This window comes from Athene cunicularia (assembly GCF_003259725.1).
Source record: "Athene cunicularia isolate RWA chromosome 14 unlocalized genomic scaffold, athCun1 chr14_part1, whole genome shotgun sequence".
Taxonomy (NCBI): Eukaryota; Metazoa; Chordata; class Aves; order Strigiformes; family Strigidae; genus Athene; species Athene cunicularia.
Genome location: NW_020799118.1, coordinates 8,214,507 through 8,235,241, shown reverse-complemented (window position 1 = coordinate 8,235,241; position 20,735 = coordinate 8,214,507). Strand labels below are relative to the sequence as shown.

At 35.7% G+C, this 20,735-nt stretch overlaps 1 protein-coding gene across 1 annotated transcript in view; it reads right to left on the bottom strand.

Annotated features, from left to right (window-relative positions):
• The window catches only part of TRRAP (transformation/transcription domain associated protein), a 100,414-nt gene that overhangs the window by 49,907 nt on the left and 29,772 nt on the right, over window positions 1-20,735 (bottom strand). Inside the window, exons 25-44 of the mRNA XM_026859158.1 lie at window positions 19,977-20,138; window positions 18,683-18,779; window positions 18,110-18,231; window positions 16,484-16,654; window positions 15,665-15,733; window positions 12,935-12,955; window positions 11,707-11,826; window positions 11,257-11,376; window positions 10,735-10,899; window positions 10,154-10,335; window positions 9,670-9,868; window positions 9,122-9,250; window positions 8,214-8,480; window positions 7,429-7,635; window positions 6,397-6,555; window positions 6,179-6,313; window positions 5,868-5,978; window positions 4,444-4,590; window positions 2,217-2,430; window positions 1,438-1,563 (exon numbers count right to left, since the gene is read on the bottom strand). Of these exons, the coding sequence (XP_026714959.1) occupies window positions 1,438-1,563; window positions 2,217-2,430; window positions 4,444-4,590; window positions 5,868-5,978; window positions 6,179-6,313; window positions 6,397-6,555; window positions 7,429-7,635; window positions 8,214-8,480; window positions 9,122-9,250; window positions 9,670-9,868; window positions 10,154-10,335; window positions 10,735-10,899; window positions 11,257-11,376; window positions 11,707-11,826; window positions 12,935-12,955; window positions 15,665-15,733; window positions 16,484-16,654; window positions 18,110-18,231; window positions 18,683-18,779; window positions 19,977-20,138 (2,923 nt within the window). The remainder of the gene's footprint in view (window positions 1-1,437; window positions 1,564-2,216; window positions 2,431-4,443; window positions 4,591-5,867; window positions 5,979-6,178; window positions 6,314-6,396; window positions 6,556-7,428; window positions 7,636-8,213; window positions 8,481-9,121; window positions 9,251-9,669; window positions 9,869-10,153; window positions 10,336-10,734; window positions 10,900-11,256; window positions 11,377-11,706; window positions 11,827-12,934; window positions 12,956-15,664; window positions 15,734-16,483; window positions 16,655-18,109; window positions 18,232-18,682; window positions 18,780-19,976; window positions 20,139-20,735) is intronic.

The window sequence follows — 20,735 nt, the reverse complement described above, 5'->3', positions numbered from 1 at the left end:
ACATAATTTTTACATTAGTAGCCCTTGGTTTAGGAATTTCAAAATAAAATAAAGTTTAAAATTACACAATCTTGGTTTTCTAATCCAGAAATTTTATAAAGTTTCATAAATCAGTTACTGTAGATTGAAAGTTAACTACAGAAACAGCTAACTTCAGCAGTTTATGAATGCACTATGCCAAGGTCACAGTCCAGTCAAATTACACAGTTGTTAACAATGCCTATTCTGATATAAGCTTGTCCATATTCATGCAAACCAATCAGTTCGAGCAATATCTATGCTTTAAAGTACTTAAGTACACACATCCCATCAAACTATACCCTCTAAAAAAACCAACAGCTATCACTTTCCTTACTGCAACTTCGTAATTCAACAAAAGCCTAGAACACAGAAGCATGCTGTTCGTTGAATGGCTGCTTCAAAAGTTTTTATTTCTTTTTGTTCTCCGGTGTGCACATAACTTGGCACATCAAGTTCAGCCTCTTAAACACAGAATCAGTGAGACAGGCACCACCTGACAGACTGTAGTGCTGCTTTAAGTGAGCTCTGGACAAAATGTAAGCAACATCTTTCTTGGTTAGTTTGTTGTAAAGCACATCCTGACATCTGACAAATAGGCAATTCCCAAAGCAAAATTATAACTATCTACACAGATCACACAGTAGAATAGTGAAGGACATTTGCCATTTAAATCAGCAAGTTTTCCAAAATTGTGCAACTTCAGGTCTGTATTACCAACACAGTCAGTTCTGGACCAAACTGTATTATTCCAATATATCTTTGTCATGTATGGTATAGCTGAGTTCTCTACCAGATAAGTAAGCAAAAAGAACAAGAAAAGAACATTTCAACTCTTCAGAATGGTATATGCTAAAAATTCAGATTTGCTCACTCAAGAAAAATTAATATTTTTGTAATTTCTTACTTACTGAGAATCCAAGATCTATAATCACATAAATCTTCCTACACTATTTAAATCAGTTGATAAATGAGGCTTTAAAAACAACTGAACAAGAAAGTATAAGGCAATAACATGCAAGAATGTTTATACAGATCATCTCAGAGTACTGCCCACAGGATTTTGGGTTTTCCAAATAAAAAGTTTCCAGTAACTTTTACTTTATATTTTGGTTAATCTAATGCTGTGTCTTCGAATACAGAAGGCTTCCATCTAGCACAGCTGCAGCTCCCCACTTCCAGTAACTGCTCCCAAGTCAGCTACTGGGAGAAGACAGGATGCAGTGAACCCTCAGTCCCTTTTTTCAAAAATGACAGACATCCCAAGCTTGTCTCTCAAGTTAGCTCAAAATGCTTCCCACAGCTTCCTCTGCATGATGCCAGATTTCAATTTCCTTATGGAAAATAAAAGCTCATGACAAAGATCCTATTGATTAACAGGGACTCTACTTACACCTACTAGACATGTGGGAAACTTACCAAAGAGCTGAGAAGGGTTAGCATTAGTAGCTTTTTCATAATTAGTAAGTCCTTCATAGATAACCTTTCCAACTGCAGCATAAAGGCACTCCAGCTCTTCATACTTTGAAGCTACACTTGAGGTACCTGAACAGTTTAGAGAGTTGTGTTTAGTTTTGGTGACATTAGGCACAAAACAGGCAAAAACAGTTACACTGTGAACACACGGCCATCTACATCACCAGAAGCAGATCCCTCATTTATATAAACCTCTTTATTATACAACCAGTATGTGTTCTGTAATAGTGTACCACTACTTCTAAGTAACTCATCTTGATGAGAAGTCTTAGATTACTGATCTTTATCTTTTTGAAGATTATCTAAATTTGTTTGTATTATTACGACATGGCATATTACCTATTGTCTGACTTTTTCACACTCTACCTCCCTTCCATGTTTTAGCAAAACAGCTCAGCTTAACAACTAAAAAATTGCACTTCTGAAGCTGAAAAACTGTAATTGCAAAAATACATTAAATTTATGTCATGCACTTCTTGAACCAAAATTATGACAGCCACTGGTTATTAAGTTTTTATGTCAATGGATAATGATGTATTCCACATGATCACTTATTTCAACTCTTTTTAAGCACAAGTTGAAAGTGCAAGCTAAAATGGGCTATTAAATGGAGGAATCATAAAACAGAATATTAGCACATTGAAAAGAGTGTCTTTGCCCCACCCTTAATCACTTCAGTTATCCAGTAATAAAGAATAAAAGGAGGAAGAAATGCTACATACTTGGTTCTGTAGGGAAAATACCCATCAAGCGAGAAAGCAGACTGTGGACTGCTCTCAAAACCTTGGTGTTTCCACAAGTCATACAAGCTGCTACGCCTCGTTGCAGGGGTTTGAAACTGCTAAGGATGGCAGGGGGCTGCAGTACAGTTAACAGGAAACTTAAGACCTCTAAGCCAGTGCAAATGTTGGCAAAGTTGGCCTGATTGGGTTGTTCCTAATGAGAACACATACAAAAAAGCAGTTGAGTGGAGGAAATAACACAAGTTTTGCACAGATTAGTACGTCCAAATCAAATCTGTTAAAAACCTGTAAGGCTGAGGTTTCTACACTAGAGATGTTTCACATCAATCTTTTGAGTAAGTCATGCAATATAAAACTGTGAAATACAAGGCACTATAAAATTTTTAACCATAAAATTGTTACTTAAGCATTTAGAGGTATGTTCCCTTCTGGTGTTTTTTGTGATCCTCAGCTTTGAAACTTGCCTGCAACCTTGCTGGTTAGAAATGCTTTCAACAGAGGATTATGTTTTATCTCCTTGTCAATATCTTTCAGAGACAGACCTCCAGTGAAGAGCTAAAATAGCATATTCTATGATAAGTTATAGCTTAAAGGTTAGAAAAGGGGATACCTGGAACTAAAGAAATAGAAAATAAAATATTCCTGGACATATCTTCGTAAACCTACAAAACTATCATTAAGATAGTAAATTAGTCTGTCTGCTGCAGAAGGCTTATTCTTTTTGCTGAACCTCTTGTGTAACCAATGCTACATAGCACCAAATTCAGATATAAAATTCCTATCCCAGAGGACTCATATCCTTGTATTAAGCAAACATCAACAATGTCCACTTTGCTCAGGTCTGAGGGGTGGTATGGTGCATTTGTTTTGAGGTGGGAGAACTGGAGCAAGCTAGGTTTTGATTTCGGCTCACTCTTAGATGCAGTGCATTTTGTCCATCTTCCCCAAATTCCTGAAAGATGGTAAACTGGAAGATTTCTCTGAAAAGGTGGAGGAAAAAGATAGTTCACATTCTGGAAGCACATGAACTCTCTGAATTGCACACTCTCATGTTATTTTTAGAACTCCACCACGTTCCCCTATGTTCCAGAATGGGAGGGCAATGCTGGTCTGTACATAACACACAGCTCTTCTTCAGCAGTCAGCAGGTAGATACTTAAACTTTCTCTGTCTTCAGTGCAGAGGAATCACTCAGTCATGACTTCCCTGAAGTCATACTGCTGTTACTGCACAGCCTCCATCACCTAGCATTTAAATACCTTTGCACTAAGGGAGGAAGTTGAGTAAGAGGTAAGCCTTGTGCAATAACAGTTAGAACTGACTGCAGTTCTTTCTGTTGTAGGTTATCGAATGCCATCAACAGGAAAAAAAGTATTAATTTTAATGGCAATTTTCAATCAGGTTGCACACTACTTGGGAAAAGATGAGTAAACAAGTATGAGCTCCCTGGAGCACTATCAACACTTGTAAACCCAAAACAAATGGAGCCACATCAAAAACTCTTCCAACAGAAAGAGAAAAGGATGGAAGTAGGTACTTGCCCTTTCAAGGACTATCTCCATAAAGACAACAATATTACAAAAACATAGCACAGGTCACTATTTGGGAAAAAAATGGGCCACAGTGAATTTTCATGTAATTTTAGACATTTTAAAGTTTCGAAATAGAGGATATACTACTCCTCTATTCCAAGAAATAGGAAAGTAACATCAAGAGAGGTCCTGAAAATTTAGCACTGTAAGAATTGCTAGTCTATTACATAGAAGGATACAAATAAAATAGGTGTAGAAAAACTTATTATATATCAAAAAGCACACAAACAGCATACAGATGATATATTCTGTTGTAACATCAAACAGAAGAAGCTAGCTTTTCAGTGAACATATTTACAGCATGTAGTCAGAAAACTAACAATAATAAAATCAATTTCTAAAACTTCCTACTAACAAAAAACCAACCCACCAACCAACGCCACCACCAACTAGTAGGCCATCCAAACAAGTAAACTACAACCTTCAATATTTGTAAGTGCTGCAGCTACACAAATTATAAGCACTGATGCAATTCACATACTTACAATTTATGTATTTCACTACAAAGAAGAGAAGATTAAGACTGTAAAAATCAGTATCCAGGTATCACTAGTACTCAATCAACACATGTGCTAGTGAAACCTAAAAACCTACAGGACTAGAATGTTACCTACCACAGTCATTAGCAGCTTATCAAACCACTGCAACTTCAGTTCGGATTTTGGCCACATGTCTGGTCGTAAAGCTGTTTTCAGAAGGTTGACACAGCGGCGAGACAACAACTCCCCAGGAGATCCAGCAGTGTTTGAGTTGTCATTTACCTAGCAATTTATCAGAGTTAACAAAACAACACCCTTTTGTAACCAACTCATTAATTTATCATGCATTCCAAGCAAGCATATAATTTCTTACTTGTGAAATGGATGAGCTTAAGTAGTTTTATCAGTATAGTCACAGAGTATTTAATTACATAAAAAGCTGACAACTAATAGTAAACATCAGAACTGCTGTCAAACTGCTAGCTAATTACCTCAAATCACCCATCAAAGGTTTATTTTAAAAAAGTTTAATCCCATACTTTATTACTACAACTCTGAACATGCTCAAGATGGTTAATCTTTTCTGTTTGCAAGGTATTCATAAACATACAGAGCTCTTTACTCAATTCATCATACTTCAAGAGAATGTCTATTCTGTGCAATGGACTATGGTGTATAAAATTCCACGTCACTTACCAGCTGAGCCTGCTGCAGAAGCAGAAACCAAAAAATTTTTCAGCTATAAGCTACACCCAGCTAATTTTCCCCACTCTAGAAAAGTTAATTCTTAAAAAAAATTGATGAAAAGCTTCAGTTCTACATGCTGCATGAAAAAAAGTAATTTCATGTAATTGATCTTGAAAATACAATTACGATCATTATCCTTAGACACGTAATTGACATAATCTTTCCCTATTAAACTCTCTAAATATTCTTCTGGTTTTGGTTAAAATATTCTTGCCATTAAATCTAGTCAATAGCAGAAGCATACTTTGTAGCATCAAGCAAATATATAAACTAAGATAAAAATGCTTTAAGGGACCTTTCTGAAGTCTGCCTGGCCCCAACCAAACTCTACTAGTCACATTTATTTCAATCATGTCACTCCTGATATAGCACTTGCATGAGAAGTAAAGAACCAAAATGCCAGAAGTGATCAACAGCACACTAAATGGAGACTCACTCCTTCCATTTCAAAATCTGGATTGCAACTGTTCGCGTTTGAAGTTTTCATTTCAAAGAGCACGCTCCCTGCATCGAGCTATAAACGTACAATGCCATCAATAAGAAGCTAAAGCATAGCTCTCATGAATAATATCAATCATTTGTGAAATGAAAAACATGCAGAAACTGGTTATCAAATTCAATACTTTCCTCCTTAAAATAAAAACGTTTACTTTTTGTACAGTTTCACATTAAAGTTTCTAACCTTTCAGCAAAAGAAAGTATACAAACACTAGAATAATCCAAGCATAAAAGGACTCTTTATGAAAAAAGGAGTTTATGGTTTTGGCTACTAATGCTGCATTGGTATTTGCATATCAGAATAAACACACTACCTGGCAAGCAATTCTAATTAAGAAATTCACAACTGTATCTGTATGCTGCTTGTCAATCGGCTTGGAAAGAAGTGCATCAGCTCCTGGCAAGGACTGGCTACGCCCAAATACCTGCATGTATAAAAAACAGAAAAACCATAAGCAACACTGAAGAAGGGTAACAAGCAGAACAGACTTAAAATATTTTCTAAAACTATAACCTTTAATACACAGAGTTTCAAGTTATGTGGAAAAAACAATTACACTAAATTGCTTAGTCAGTGCAGGTTCTAATTTCAGAGTTTCTGAACAAAACCTGATTTTTGTCTTACAGCACTTATTGCGCCTGTAGCTGTCCTGAATCGTTTTACTTCTTGGCCAGAATCCACAGACAATCCTCTTTTAACAGCAGATGAGGCAGAACTTGCTCCTTCTCCACTTGCACTTGAATCCATATCTGAATCTGGCTGAAGTATCAGCAATATGCATGTTAAAAATGCATTTAACTGTATAACAGTTCAAGCTTCATCAGTTTATTTAGACTTCCTACCTGCTGGTCTTTAATTCTTTGCAATTCCCATTTAATAACTACTTCAGCAAGATCCACAGCTAATTTTCTTTGCTCTATCGTAACACTGGGAGTGAAGCCCAGTCTCTGCATGGCACTAACCATATGCTGAACCAAGTGATGTCTCACTGGATAATAAACCTGAAAAGATGGTTTCACAGTTGTGTTAGCCATTAACCAATAAAATTCTACACAAAAAGTACAATCTAAATAAAGCAAAATGGTAAAAGTCTTTAATCCCAAAGTTTGCTAAATCTGTACCATGTTCAACTTTTGCAATCCAGAAAAGTAACGTGTTTTGAAAATAAAATTTTGGCTACAATTTTCAGTACAGACTACTGAGTTCATGTACCCAAATGAAGATGTTCTTTTGAAGAGACATGGTTTTTCTCAAGGATCAATCATTCCAATTTTGAGCTGATCCTTTGAGAGCGCTGCAACTCATATCTGAACACACTCAGACATTTTTTCAAAAAGCATCGAGGCATCAATTCTTGAAAAGTGACTTAAATGAATGTTAGCTAGCTGTCACTTTGGATCATATTTTAGTATGTATTTTCAAAAATGTTCCTATATTGACATTCTGCAGCACTCCCCTATTTGTTTAATGTTTCCCAACATATATTAGCTGGAGATACAAGTTATGTAGTTAACCCCACAGCATAAATAAACTCAAACAAACAAGGATGACTGAGGGATGGAAAAGAATACGGTTACATGCTTTTTTAAACAACTCTTAAACTCTGTTAAAGAGCACTGCTAATGCACATGCAATTAATTCATCTTGCAGACTTTCACCTAACATTCTGAGTTCTAACTTCAATCATGATAAAGCTTACTAAGTGGTTTGCTATCTAATTTTAATAGTTGTTTTCAGTTTTATATCTTTGCAGACAGCTGATGCCTTTTGAAGCTAAACTGTATAAATCAGATTATGCTATTTTCTAATCGAACTGCAGTTTACCTCCTTGATATCCAAGATACAGTAACTAACAGAGTAACTGGTACAAGTACCTTGAAATGTTGTACAATCAAGTGCAAAATATGTACTAGCTGGGGAACTGTATGACCCTCTTCCACAATGATTTTTCGTGTCCAGTGAGTCAGCATCTGATGTCCATCCTCCATGCGAGCAGGCACAGCTGGAGTCAGAATAGCCATCGCTTGCCTGACAATAGCTCGGGCCTCCATCGCATGAGCTTTTAGAAGACTATGAAAAACCTAAACAGCAAGGTTTCTCATCAACATTAATATTTTACATGTTTACAAAAATAAAGCAATTTATAAAGAAAAACTACAACCCACTTTTTCTAAACAACACAATTTTTCCCTAAAGGCCCATAATTCAGTAAATATATGATGATACTTCATCATCAGAAGCATATAGTATATACTTCTGTCTCCCTTATGTTCCCTTTTTCTTCCTTCCTCTCCACTATCCAATTTGAAGTTTCCTTTGGTCCCCACATTCTGTCTCAAGTGAAATATCTTTCTCTTTTAAATGAAGAAATATTACCAGTTTTCTTAATTCAAACAAAAGGACTTTTCATCTCCCAGTTACCCTCTCTTGTTTTCACTTCTCTTCAAACTTCTTTCTATACTCTCCTATCCCCAAATAAATGTGTACTAATATTTGGGCTGCTGCTTCTGTATTTGTTGCATATGAATTTAACTCACTTGTATACTAAGTATCCAAAACTACTGTGCACCTTCTATTCTGCATTTTAAAATTTTAAAAAGCACAATACAGAACTTATCAACATCCCTTAAATGTATGAATACAAGTCCATAGTCAATACCTGCAGAACTATCTTCTTATGTATGGCAAATTTTGCAATGATATGAGCCAAAAGCAAATGTCCACTGTATTTGCATGCTGGGTCCACACATGCCTTGGACAGGAGGCAAGGCCAAGCAAACGTCATTAAACGTCGTAATTTGCTGTTCCGGTTTTTGTTATTGTCATGAATGTGATGTGGAGCATGCTCAACCAGAAGCGTGGCAAACTGCAAGAGGTATATCCTGAGAGAATCCAACATATCAGCCTGTTTTTCTGGATCAAGTACCTAGTCCCAGTGATGATCAAAGAGGAGGAAGATCAGGAAAAAAAAAAAAAAAAAAAAGGAAAAAAAAAAAAGGAAAATATTACCTACAAAAGCAAAGTCCTAGCTTTCTGCTTTTTGAGTGGTTTTTAAGACTAATAACTATAAGCACTTTTTTGATTCAGTTTAATAGCATCCAAAAAAAAAAAGAACCTCCTGAGGTGAGAACTCTTAAATAATGAGCACATCTAGGAACTTTCAAAGTGCTAACCTATAAAAAAAGAAAAAGAAATAAAAACCCCAACCCTCATCTTCAACATCATCTATTTTATAACCGCTAACTGGTTCAATGAAATCTAAGTGAGTTACAGATACTGATGTTCAGTCATGGAAAGCTTTGCTTATGAAAAAGACTGAGATTACAGCCATATTAAGTCCATTTCTAAAGACAGACACTCAAGTCCTAAAGATACCATAAACTGAAAATTGGAGTCCAATCCTACTGATGACTGATGGATCTCACAACAGTTCAGCATTACTATGTGATTTGATATAGCTGATTTAGAAATAGCACAACTAACTCAAATCAGAATTGAAGAGCCGAATGAGAAGAACAACTTTTTGTTTTAACTTTCAAACACTTTAACATAAACAAGGATTGTTACCTTTGTAATAAAAACACTAGTGATGCTTTCTGGATTATCTCCTTCTGGGTTTGGGGGTCCCAGCAGCTGTTCACCTTCTCCCTTTTCAAAACTGTACAAGAAAGCAGGATTCAGGATATGTTGCAGCACCTACAGAATATAAACAAAATACCAGTTATACTCAACCAGCGGATTTTTCTAATGGCAGTGAACATTCAAGTAATTTTATATGCAAACCTGCATGTTAGACATACTCACTGCATTACAAAAGGAAGCTATAAGTAAAAATCTTAAGAAAAAGATACATACAGATTTTTTTTCCCCTCTTTCCCCCTTTCAAGGGCAAAGATTCTTAGAAAGTGTAAACTAAAGTAGTCAGCACTGAAAGCAAGATGAATTGTTGTCTCTGTTTATTATCGCTCTTCTTCAGGTGTGATATTTTCACTTAAATGGCTCTGCCAATTATCAAACTCGTTGACATTTAAGTAAGCAAGTTTCGTTGCCCTAGTTCCCAAGAAAAAAATTAAAACTAAAATACCAGGCTTCTTTGATTTAATTGCTTTAGTTACCTTGGCTTTGAGCTCATCTCCAAAGTTTGGGTCATTGAAGTCTACAAACCGGAAGAACAAAGCCCGTTTCTGGGGAATACTGTAGTTTTTGGGTATTTCTTCTTCCATGTATTCCTTTAAGAAAGTCATGTTGCAGAGAAATCGACCCGTAAAAGCTCGAAGCAACTGGAAAAGCAGCTCTATATCACCATAATTCCTCCTGTAAAAACACATAAAATGAAAAGCTTCTGTGAAAAAATACCCAAACAAACTATTATGCTGATGACTTGGTGAAGAAACTAATGTTGGTTTTAAATGAGCAGACAGGCAAGAGCAGGCAGTACCAGAGGCATGGTTTTAGAGCTAATGGCAGTATTATAAATATATTAATCTTTCTCTTCAGTGACTGCAAACCATTTTTAGCACCCATCTATACCTTTACAGTATTTTCAAAATTTAATAAAAAAATGTATGCAAGCGAAAGGAAATAAATGTTTTTACGTACTTGCAGTAATTCAGTAAGCAATATGCTAATAGCTTAGGTTCTTTCCAATTTGTTGCAGCCATATTCTCCTTACGATGTCTCTCCTGAAAAGCTTCACTCACCCATACACGTTTCAGCTGATTCACCAAGGAATGCTGATTTGCTAACCAACATTCATCATTCTTAACAATAATACTTATGATCTGTCAAAAGCAAAACAAGACAAATGCACAGTCAACATGCAAAAGATCTGTCAGTAGAAACAATATAAAAGCACTTCTTTGAAGTTAATTATGGGTTCTAAAATACTAAAAAACAAATCAAATAAAAACTAGTTTAGATCAATTTTTAAAGGAAATTCTTGTTTAAAAAAAAAAGTGTTGCTGTGTTTTCCTCTTGCATCTTTATTTAAAAAAAAGTACACTTCATTTGAGTCTCTCTTTCCTTCCTAGAGTGACTCTGTCTACAAATACTACATTTTTTATGTGTTTTTCTATGAGCTATAATACATACATTCACACTTGAAAGCCTGTATGTAACAGGTTTGTACCTAAAGAGATTCTAACTCTCTAGTACAGAGACAAGCAAGAACAAATTAATACCTTGATAGCCTGAAACTGTAGATCAAGACGCATTGTGGTAGTGCTTGGAGAACCAGGTCTAACAGCTGCTTGGGTACCAACAGGTAACAGTAAAGTGATAAATCGGTTAGGATTAGCTGCTAGTACATCTCGTAGAGGTTTGGCATCTTTATGTTTTAAGAAACTCTGAAGAAGGGAAAGAAATATTTTAATAACAACCTTTAAAAGCAAAAATACCAAAAGGCTGTGTCATCCTGTAGCTCTTACATTCCTCACTGAAGTTTGCAGAGGTTATATTTCACATCTGTTGAAATAACATCTATAACTTCAGTAACAGTCCTACATGATCTGGAAAGGTATAAACTCAGCATCTCAGGACAAACAAACATAAAATATAAAATAGGCACCCAACAGTCAGAGTAAGACCATGATTGAGGATGTAAGGTCATACAGGAAAAAAACATGGAAAAGATGAAAAACTTTTTGTTCACCAGATTTATGAAGATGAGGGCTTTTTCCTGCTTCCCTCCCCACACATCTTACCATAAACATTCTGCTCCACTGTGGATCATTTAAAGTGGCTTCCATCATGAAGAGCTCCACAGTCTGGGATGGATGACGTGTCAAGAATTTTATCAGTGGTTCCCTGAATGGACTGCCAGCCTATAAGATTCATAAAGCTTAAATTAAAAATGCAGAGTACAGAGTGTTTTCTACTAATTTACTAGCACTCAGAAAAATACATTTGACTTGGCATTTATGCAGATACAAAATGTTCAGAACTTCTATGATGAGAATTTATTGACAATTTCAAAACTTCACTTTTACGAGCCTAAGACAAATATTAACACCTCCTAAAAGGTCTGACGAGCATATTTATTTATTACATTAAATGTTCCCACACCACGTTTAAAATACTATGCTTATTATATACTAATGTTTAAAAAAATCTTGTAAAGCAAAAATTTCAGCAATATTAAATTCCCCTTTTACCTCAATTAACATTGCTCGTTCTGTTTTCATAACAACTTCCAGCAGAGGTTTAACCAAAGTCTGAGGGGCAGCTGGGATCAGATGGAATAAATTTATAATTGCTGAACAAATCTTCATTTCCTATAGGTATAAAGAAACATGAATAAATTAACATTACCAGCTAAATATAATCAAAACAGTATGACACATCCAAACTTTTTTCTTCCTCTCTGTATTAGCATAGCCAGCAACGAAATGCAAAGAGTTAACATATATACAGCATCTACTTACCATGCTGCATGAAGAAAATTGCTCTTGTGGAAGTCTGTCCTTCCCTTCCTTGTAATATCATGGTTTAATTTTAATTTTATTTTCTTTGTCAGTATAGTGGTGTTTTACAAGTAAGAGCAAAACATTGTGTAATGATAATGGTGATGGAGGAGTTAGGGAGTGCTCACTGCGCTACACCGAGTGGCTAATGCATCAAAAAGCCAGACCTTCCTTTCTAAACAATTTCTCATATACACACCACAATGCCAGACTAGACACTAGACATGAAGAAAAAGACAGACAACTTTCACAGCACTCTTCAGTGTAACTTGCAAACAGCTGGTTACTTCAAAGGAAAGTCAGCTCCGTTCTCCCACTAGATATTAAATTCTTCTAAAGTCCAAGACAATTTTGTGGGTTTCTTTCATTGCGTAATTTAAATGGGGACTACATTTCAGGTAACTGGAGTGTATATTTCCTTCAGTAAGAAATGGAAGCAGGAAAAACAAAACAAAACATCCACCTTCACCATTCCCCTAAAACCAATTTCTACTATGCAGTATACAAAAGAATATTATCATGTGCACTGTGTTTCCTGAACTGAACTTAAACGCGAATTATTAGGCCCCACTCCTTTAACATAATCTGCTTAGACAGACCCCCACAAGACTATTCTCATGGATTGAAATGCAGGACTTAGAACAGATATAAAATCTTTTGAAAACACTTATGCCTTCACAGAAACTCAAAATCCTCCTCTTCCTACCACAAACATGCTTAACATCCTCAACAGCAACGCTATCAAAACAACTCTGCCACAGACAAACAGAAGACAATTCATAGCACTGCACTCAAAGGCACAATGCACTCTGCCCAAAACACAACAAGAAAAATAACAAACCACAATTTAAAAGAAAACAAACAAACACACCCAAACCCACATCAAAAAACTTCCTGGTGCCTTCTCTGAGTTTCACACCTCTACCCCTTCTGTGGCAGGCTGAACCAGAACAGAAGTCACAGCATGAAAAGAAAAAGCCCACAAAAATATCAAATAAATGAACAAACCAGTATATGCTATTCTTCAGGCTGCAGTCAGAAACTGACTTTGCAGCATTGTTTTCTTATCTCAGACTGAAAGAATGGAGACAATGAGTGCTCTCCTAAGAATTAGGATGATAAGCATCCTTTTTTCTACTAGTACCTTGTTTAGACATAGCTTCTCAAATATCTGTACTGAATAAAAAGATATTAGAGATTAGTAAGTCAGGAGAAACAGTATTTTAGCATCTTCAAAGACAAATTTGTCTACCATCAATTATGAAACCACTTTCAATACTTGAACTACCAAGCTATAAAGTCCTTCTAACAGGCTGTAATGCAGAATTTCCACCATGGTGTCACAGTTCACAAGAGGATCAGTCAGAAGCAACCATCTAGGCAAAACTTGTTTTTTCAATCATCAGACATGACCTAAAAAACTACACCTTTCCTTGGTGAGGCAGGGAAAAGAAGAAGGGATTTAAATCAAAGATTTCACTCACTGGGCCAACAAATTAGATCTTAAATGTTATTTAATATGTTATGTTTTAATTTTTTCATTTATCTAATCAGCCAAGTCACAGTTCAGGAACACAGTACAACTGTCATTAAATTACTTAGGTGAGCAAAAAGCTTAGTTATTCTGGTGTCAACATGGATGTTTACAATAGTTCTTTATTATTACGCAGCGTCTTTAACTGAGATGTCTGAACTTCTTAGTTTGTCTAGAATTACAATTTACATATGAAAACTCATTCCATAGACTTTTGGACCGTTTCATTAAGAAGTCTTGCTGACTAGCCACTATCTGCACTATGCTGGAGAACTGCATGACAACACCAGCATCACCATCAAATGGCACCTTCATAAAGTGCTGCTGAAAAAAGATGAAAACTCTAGTTTGAAAAAGTTATTGTAACAGTTCTCTGTACTGCTTCAGCTAGCAAACATAAGGCTCTCCTGACCAATTCCATTCTCCACTGCAAGTCTACCATCTCCGAGACCTAATCACTCAGTCTGAACTATGCAACCTACTCCAATAACACTCCCCAACAGTGCTTTTAAGTGAATAGCTCAGATTTCGGAATTCCACTATAGTCAAGAAGAGATCAGAGCAAGTGAAAGGCCAGCTACAGTAACTCTAACCACCAGCTTCACCATTCTAGTGTCTCCACATTTAGAAAATACAGCAACAGCACGCTGTACATACAGACATATGAACACATACTGACATAGCAATAGACCACACTGTCTGTGCCTTCCTTCAGTTCCCTAGTTTTTATTTTTAAGGAAACTTTAGAGTAACAACTTGGGGGGGGAAGTATTATTTCAATCGGTTTCGCAGTCACACAATTCTATTTGAAAATGTCTCCACAGACTTCTCTCCTCCCTTAAGATGTGACAGTGGATTCCTTCTCAAGTGCCTGGTGTGCACCTTCTCCTCAACATACATAGGTTTTAAACCAACACTACAAAAATTAAAAGTTTAGGAGACTAAACACACAACTACATAGAAAACATCAACAGAAAACATTAAAAGCAGAATTCACATTGAAATGTGATTTAGGGACATCTAAAAACTGCTCTAGAGGTGTCACACTGTAGTTTAAAAGACTATTGCTATAAAAAGACCTGCAAGGTACCTGTAAACATCACATTTGAGGAAAAGTGAATCCCAAAAGAAGAATATGTAGGCCTCAGAACTACTCTGACTTGAATAAAATGTATTTAACTGAAAAACGCACAAGTTTTAAGTTTCAACATAAGAAATAAATTCTACTCCATTAGAGAACATCTAGGTCAAATACAAAGCAATGACTACATTCTGATTTAAAAACTCTCTTTGCTATGACAGGAAAGAATAATGAAAAGCCATTCAGCCACTTCCATGTTTTGAGGAAAATAAAAAGCCGATCTAATTTAATTCTAATTTGAAAAACAAAGTAATACAATTCCACCCAATTTTTTTCCTAGTTGCAATAATAAATCTCAACACTCAATATAAGTTATTTAAAAAATCTTAATAGAATTATGGCACTTGTGGTAATCTACATGAAACCACACTGAAGCAGAAATTCCCTTCAGTGTCATATTGCTAAGAGCACACAGTGTTGTCATTACGCTGTGCGATTTTCCATTTATAAGAAAATTGATCAGCTTCCCATAGTTCAACACTGAGGCCATTAGTTTGGATGGGAGAGAGATTTTAATGTGATCTCAACCGGTAAATACTGAACTTGTTTTTCATAAATTGTATTTTAAATTAACTGGGATTACATTATTATTCTGTATAATTTTTGAAAGACAATGTAATGAACATCAAACATGCTAGTGAAAAAAGAGGGGTTATGCTGCTGAGCTCATCAGCCATTCCAGTGAAGAACAGATTTCTAAGCAGAAAATCCTGAGAGAAAAAAAATAAAAATCAATGAGGTGTTCCTACACCAATCTGTAAAGTATAGGCTTTAAAGTACCCGTTGTTATCAGATAAGAACCTCCTCTTACTAATATTTGTAACAAATACTCAGTATACAGATAAGTTCATTAGCTTGCAACAAAACAGTTTGTAATCAATTATGGCAACGTTTACAACTGAATGAGTTCTGTAATTCCAAAACATTAATACTATTTATTTCTTGTCTCTCCACAAAAGCATTCATTAACTTACATTTCCATCGCTCCGTTGTCCACCTTTGTGTGTAATAACTACAACTTCCATCCATTTACGCAGGTGTTGCTATAAAGAGAGGATAATTAGTATTATTCTTCTAATTATACTGTTCCATTTTAGCAAGACACAGCATATGCTATAAGAAAAGAAGTAGAGGCAGAAATGATTGTTTGAAAGAAACAAAGGGCAAAATGATTAGTTATTTTCATTCCCTCAGACTGAAGAGTTTAGCATTGCTAAAAGTCCTCTCTGTATTCAAGAGAGCAGGATTTATAAGAATACACATAATACAAGGCACAAAAATTCTGAAGTCCAATAGGCTTACACTTGTTTAATGATTTGCTTGATATGTATGCATTTAAGTATTTAAATATCCATGGCAAAAGGGTAAATAATTCACATACACAGTTTAAAAACTGCAAATAAGAAGGGCAATACCTTCCACCATTTTCTAAATCGAGAAAACATCAAAACAGACCTAGCCCACTAGGAAGTAAAATATAATTTCAAGGGTTTCCCTAGTATATTATGCTGCTGGCACCTTGCTTAAAGATGAATTTGTCCAAACAGACTGTAGAATAACTAGTTGTCTTCACTAGAAAAGAACATCTCAACTTTCCAGTTTAGTAGCTCTTTAGAAATTAACTCAAAACATTTAAAAGTTGGGTTTTTTTCTAATAATTGTGCAACAACAGTCTTTTACTTCCAATATATACATCAAGTTTACTGAATTGTTCTTTGACTTTTCAACAATATGAATGTTAGCCAAAATAAAATTTCTTCTGGAAGAGCTAAAGACAACCTGAATGGGCTTACCATCATCTGATCACAGAATTTATCATTAAAAGAGTTTGGAAAAAGTCTAGTGACAGATGTCAGACGATTCACAACATTGAGTGTCAGACTTCGATAGTCTCCCAACATCATAAGCAATGGTCTCATGTGTGTATGAATTTGATCAACTTCTATGGTAGCTCCTTCCAAGAACTGCAAGAGAGTACAGGATTAAGATACAGTGAAGAGGGAAAAGACTTTTGTGCCAGCATCTTTCTTAAAACAAATTCTGCTGACTTATTTTTTTTCTATTTTGTACTTTCAGAAAGCAATAGCTTAAACAGTATTTACTGCTGGAAATATACACAGTGACAAGACGGATCTGGAAAGCACTTAAGTATTCTGATGCACAGTAGGATATAGCTTAAAATAATCAAGTAGGAGATCTTAATTATAGACAGACTGAAAAACTGCCACAACTATAAATTAAACATACAGCTACAGACAAACTACTTAGACACTGCTTTATTAAGAATTGCCTGTGAACCTGGCCAAAGGCAACAGAGCAAATTTCTGTGTTACAATCTGCATGCGTCCTGAGTAAGGTCAAGACAACCTGGCTGCAAGCAGCCAGAGAGAGTATTTCCTGTCATAACCAAAAATGTTGTGGGCATGGATTTATCGCAGGAAAAAAAGGATCAGAAAAATCTTATACCAAATACATAGGTCAGAACAACCCTTAGTTGCTCCCTCTTACCTCTCAACCCAACTGTATTATTAGCAAGCCATAAACAGTAAGTACATTCCCTGTCATGACCAGAGTTACGTGAAAAGACAAGTCTGACCTCTGATCAGTCAATGGCTTCAACAAATGTAAACCACCAGTAACACTACAGTTATATTCCCTGTTACATGCCAGACAATCTACACCTATTAACAAAGAATTTTTATCATAATGTTCTATATTTAGAAGAATGGTATTAAAATGTTGCTGAATCAGAATTATGCATATCTACTGGGGAACAAATCACTAGAGAATATAGTCTTCCATGTCCTTCCAGCTTTTATTACACTCTAACCTAGCATTCACAGAACAAGACGGTGTGCTGTAGCACCATGTAAGGATACCATTCTGACCTTAAACAGTACAGCCACAGTTCTGTTCCTTACGGTAACTGCCACACTGTGATGCAGCATCTAATCCTGCTAAGTATTGCTTACTTTTCAAAAAAAACAACTATGGGGTCTCTAACACCTCTCTTTTAGGAAGAGAGAAGCAACAAGACAAAAGCTTATACAATCAAGTCAGACATGCAGATTTGCAAAACTACTGGGAAGCACAGACACTGTTTATTTAGAAAAGAAAATATATTAACAAAGACCAAACAAACAGAGACCAAAAGACCTAACACACAGAAAGACTGAAAGACTTACCATGGTCCTTGTCCAAGAGCTTATAATGCCTAATTTCTACCAGAAGACATTTTATGGCTAAGTTCAAACTCCTCAAAAAACCACACCTGACAAACTTAATTATGTTGGTGTAACTAACAAAAACTTAAGAAAGCAGCCATTATTTCCTGTAGAAAACTTTCCCAAAAAGCTTTGTAACATGGAAGAAAGCAGAGAACAATGGCCTCAAAAGCAACATTATTTTAATACACTAACCTTTCTCATGCATGCTTCTCCTGCCTCCTGCAGCTCATTATTTGTTGAATTAAGTGCCTTGAAAAGTGCAGCAATGATTTTCTCTCTCGACTGAGGCAAGTAATTGCAGGCAGCTAGAGCATCTGCAAATACCAAAGTATATTTGTTCTCTTTTTTAACTCAATTTCAAGAGAGGGACCCCCCCACACCCCCAATTCTAAATTTCTTCTTTTCAAGTTTCTTTTATTTCATCTTCAACTACAGACAGCTAAAGCATAACATGTTTTGCCAAAAGCAACAGGCATCATAAAATAGTAAAAGAAAGGAAATTCTATTAACAGTGTTCTGAAGTCCTCTTAATGCTATATAACATAATTAGTGTAAAAATATTTTGGGTTCATTTCAGAAACTCATTCCTAGTCATTAAGAAAGCAGTGATACTTTCCCATTATTCTCTCCATTAAATTGTGACCTCTAGTGAGCAGTCATCAGTCTTCAAGCACTCAAGATTTCTTGTGATTTTAGGAAGAAGACTGCCCATTCCTCACAAGGACACTTATCTACATCAAATTTTGTTTAGGAAGTTTTCCTTACTTAAAGCTGCAATCCGAAGAGGTACAAGAGATGGAAGACTTTTGTAACAAGGTAGTTTCATTAAGGCAGTATCTTCAGCCTCACACAAATTCAGTAACTACGGAAAAAAATAAACAATCATTTTAGCACAGCATTGTGAATCACATTTGAAACGGTATTATCATTTGAGTCTTCTTTCCTCAAAGAGCCAAGCTTATGCAAACACACGTTTCAGCAACAGGCAAAAATTTTACTCAAAATTACGGCATAAATTCTCATGAAAACTGTGGTTATCCAGAAGCAAGAGACCCCCATCAGCATTGCCACTAGAGAAAAGCGAGGCAAAAAATAGTCATTTTGCATTTTGGCTAATACGTGGTCTATTTTCAAATAGGCTGCTCATACGATAAAAAGAACAAGGCTACAGAAAAGCTTGTCTCCTGAATGTCAGTACTGAAAATACTGAGGAAAGGGGTAAGAGAACAGAAGGCGATTAATAGAGAAAAAATGTGCTGAAAATCTCTTCAGTAATTCTAATGGTCAAGGGTCACTGCCTAGAGGGACTACAGAGCTCTCCTCTTTTCAGGTGAGTTCATACTTTCAATACCTGTATGGCTTTTGTTAGGGAACACTGAACAGGTTGAAACAAAGCCATGCAAGTTAACAATGTCCAGGTTGCACCTATATACAAGAACATTATTAAGATTCAAACCTTCACAATACCAATATATCACTCTCACCTTTACAGACATTTTTTGATCTCCAGCACTTTGGTTTTGTCTTAAGGAAAAAATCAAGGATCCTCTGTATTGACAACTATACCCACACCTGCCATGCTAACTGCAATTACTGTTGGTATCAAAGACCTTCTGAACTTACATTTGGACAAGACAGCTAGGAAACCAAGGGACTAGAGAGTTAAATCTACATGCTAGTTTTATATCTGACTTTACTCAAACTCTTAGGGACTCAAGAACCTTACCACACAATATCTATGTTTTGGTGGTACAACAACTTATTTAAGAGATACACAGTGCATGAAATAAGACCTAAATATTAAAGTTAGACCAATTAGACTAGGAGTGCAACAAAGTTCATTTAATATATTTCACACACATTAGAATATTCTGCTCAGCTCAGAGCTATTACGTTGTAGGTAAAGGCAGACCTCAGTCTGCATTTCAAAAGGTAAATTCTTACATTTCAGTGAAAGTTTAAAATGCACAGAGAAAATACATATTTTAACAATGAATGTTCTAACGCCATCACTATTTAAATATCTACCTTCAAAGATGAGAACACAAAAAGTAAATACCTCTGTGTAGAAAACCTTGTGTTCAACAACATTTAGATCCATTGTAAACAGCCGGGGTTGCAGGGTTGTGCAAAATGTATTTCCCTCCATCAGGCCAATCTGGGCATTTGCAGGTTGATGCCTAAGCAAATGCTTTTTAGGAGGAACCATGTCTTGGAGAACCTACACAGTGTAATTTAGATTAGTGACTTAGCAGCCTATTCAAATGACCTCACAGACCTAGCCACTAAGAAGACATAATTACTCATGGCTGCATGTTTCTATCCATTTGCTATTGGGGCTCCAGATGTACCTCCTCAGAAATTACTAAGCAAGAAGAAAAGTATTTCTCTGAACTAATTTAATTCACAGCCAGTTAGTGAAACAGCTCAGTATCTGTAATTTTTACATAATCTCTGTGAACAGATCTATGTTACATCACATAACATTATGAACAATAAAGAAAATCAGACTTAAGCATTTCAAATGTTCAAGTCAAGAAGAAAGAATATTTTAAGCTCCTAAAACATCAGAAAAACAAAAACATTTGTGTAAGTTTTTTCCACTACACCAACAACTCACTCCAAAAACACCTTTAGCAAAATAAGGTACCCATTAGGGGGCTTCTCCGCATGTTCCCAAACTACAATAATAACATCTACAATTTCATATGTTGTAGTGGCCCTTAGGGCTTATGTATGTTTACTTGTCTTTCAAGAGAATGAATGCTATTAGCTTTAAGAAGTATGTAGCAAAAAACTTATTTCAACCAGCTTTGAT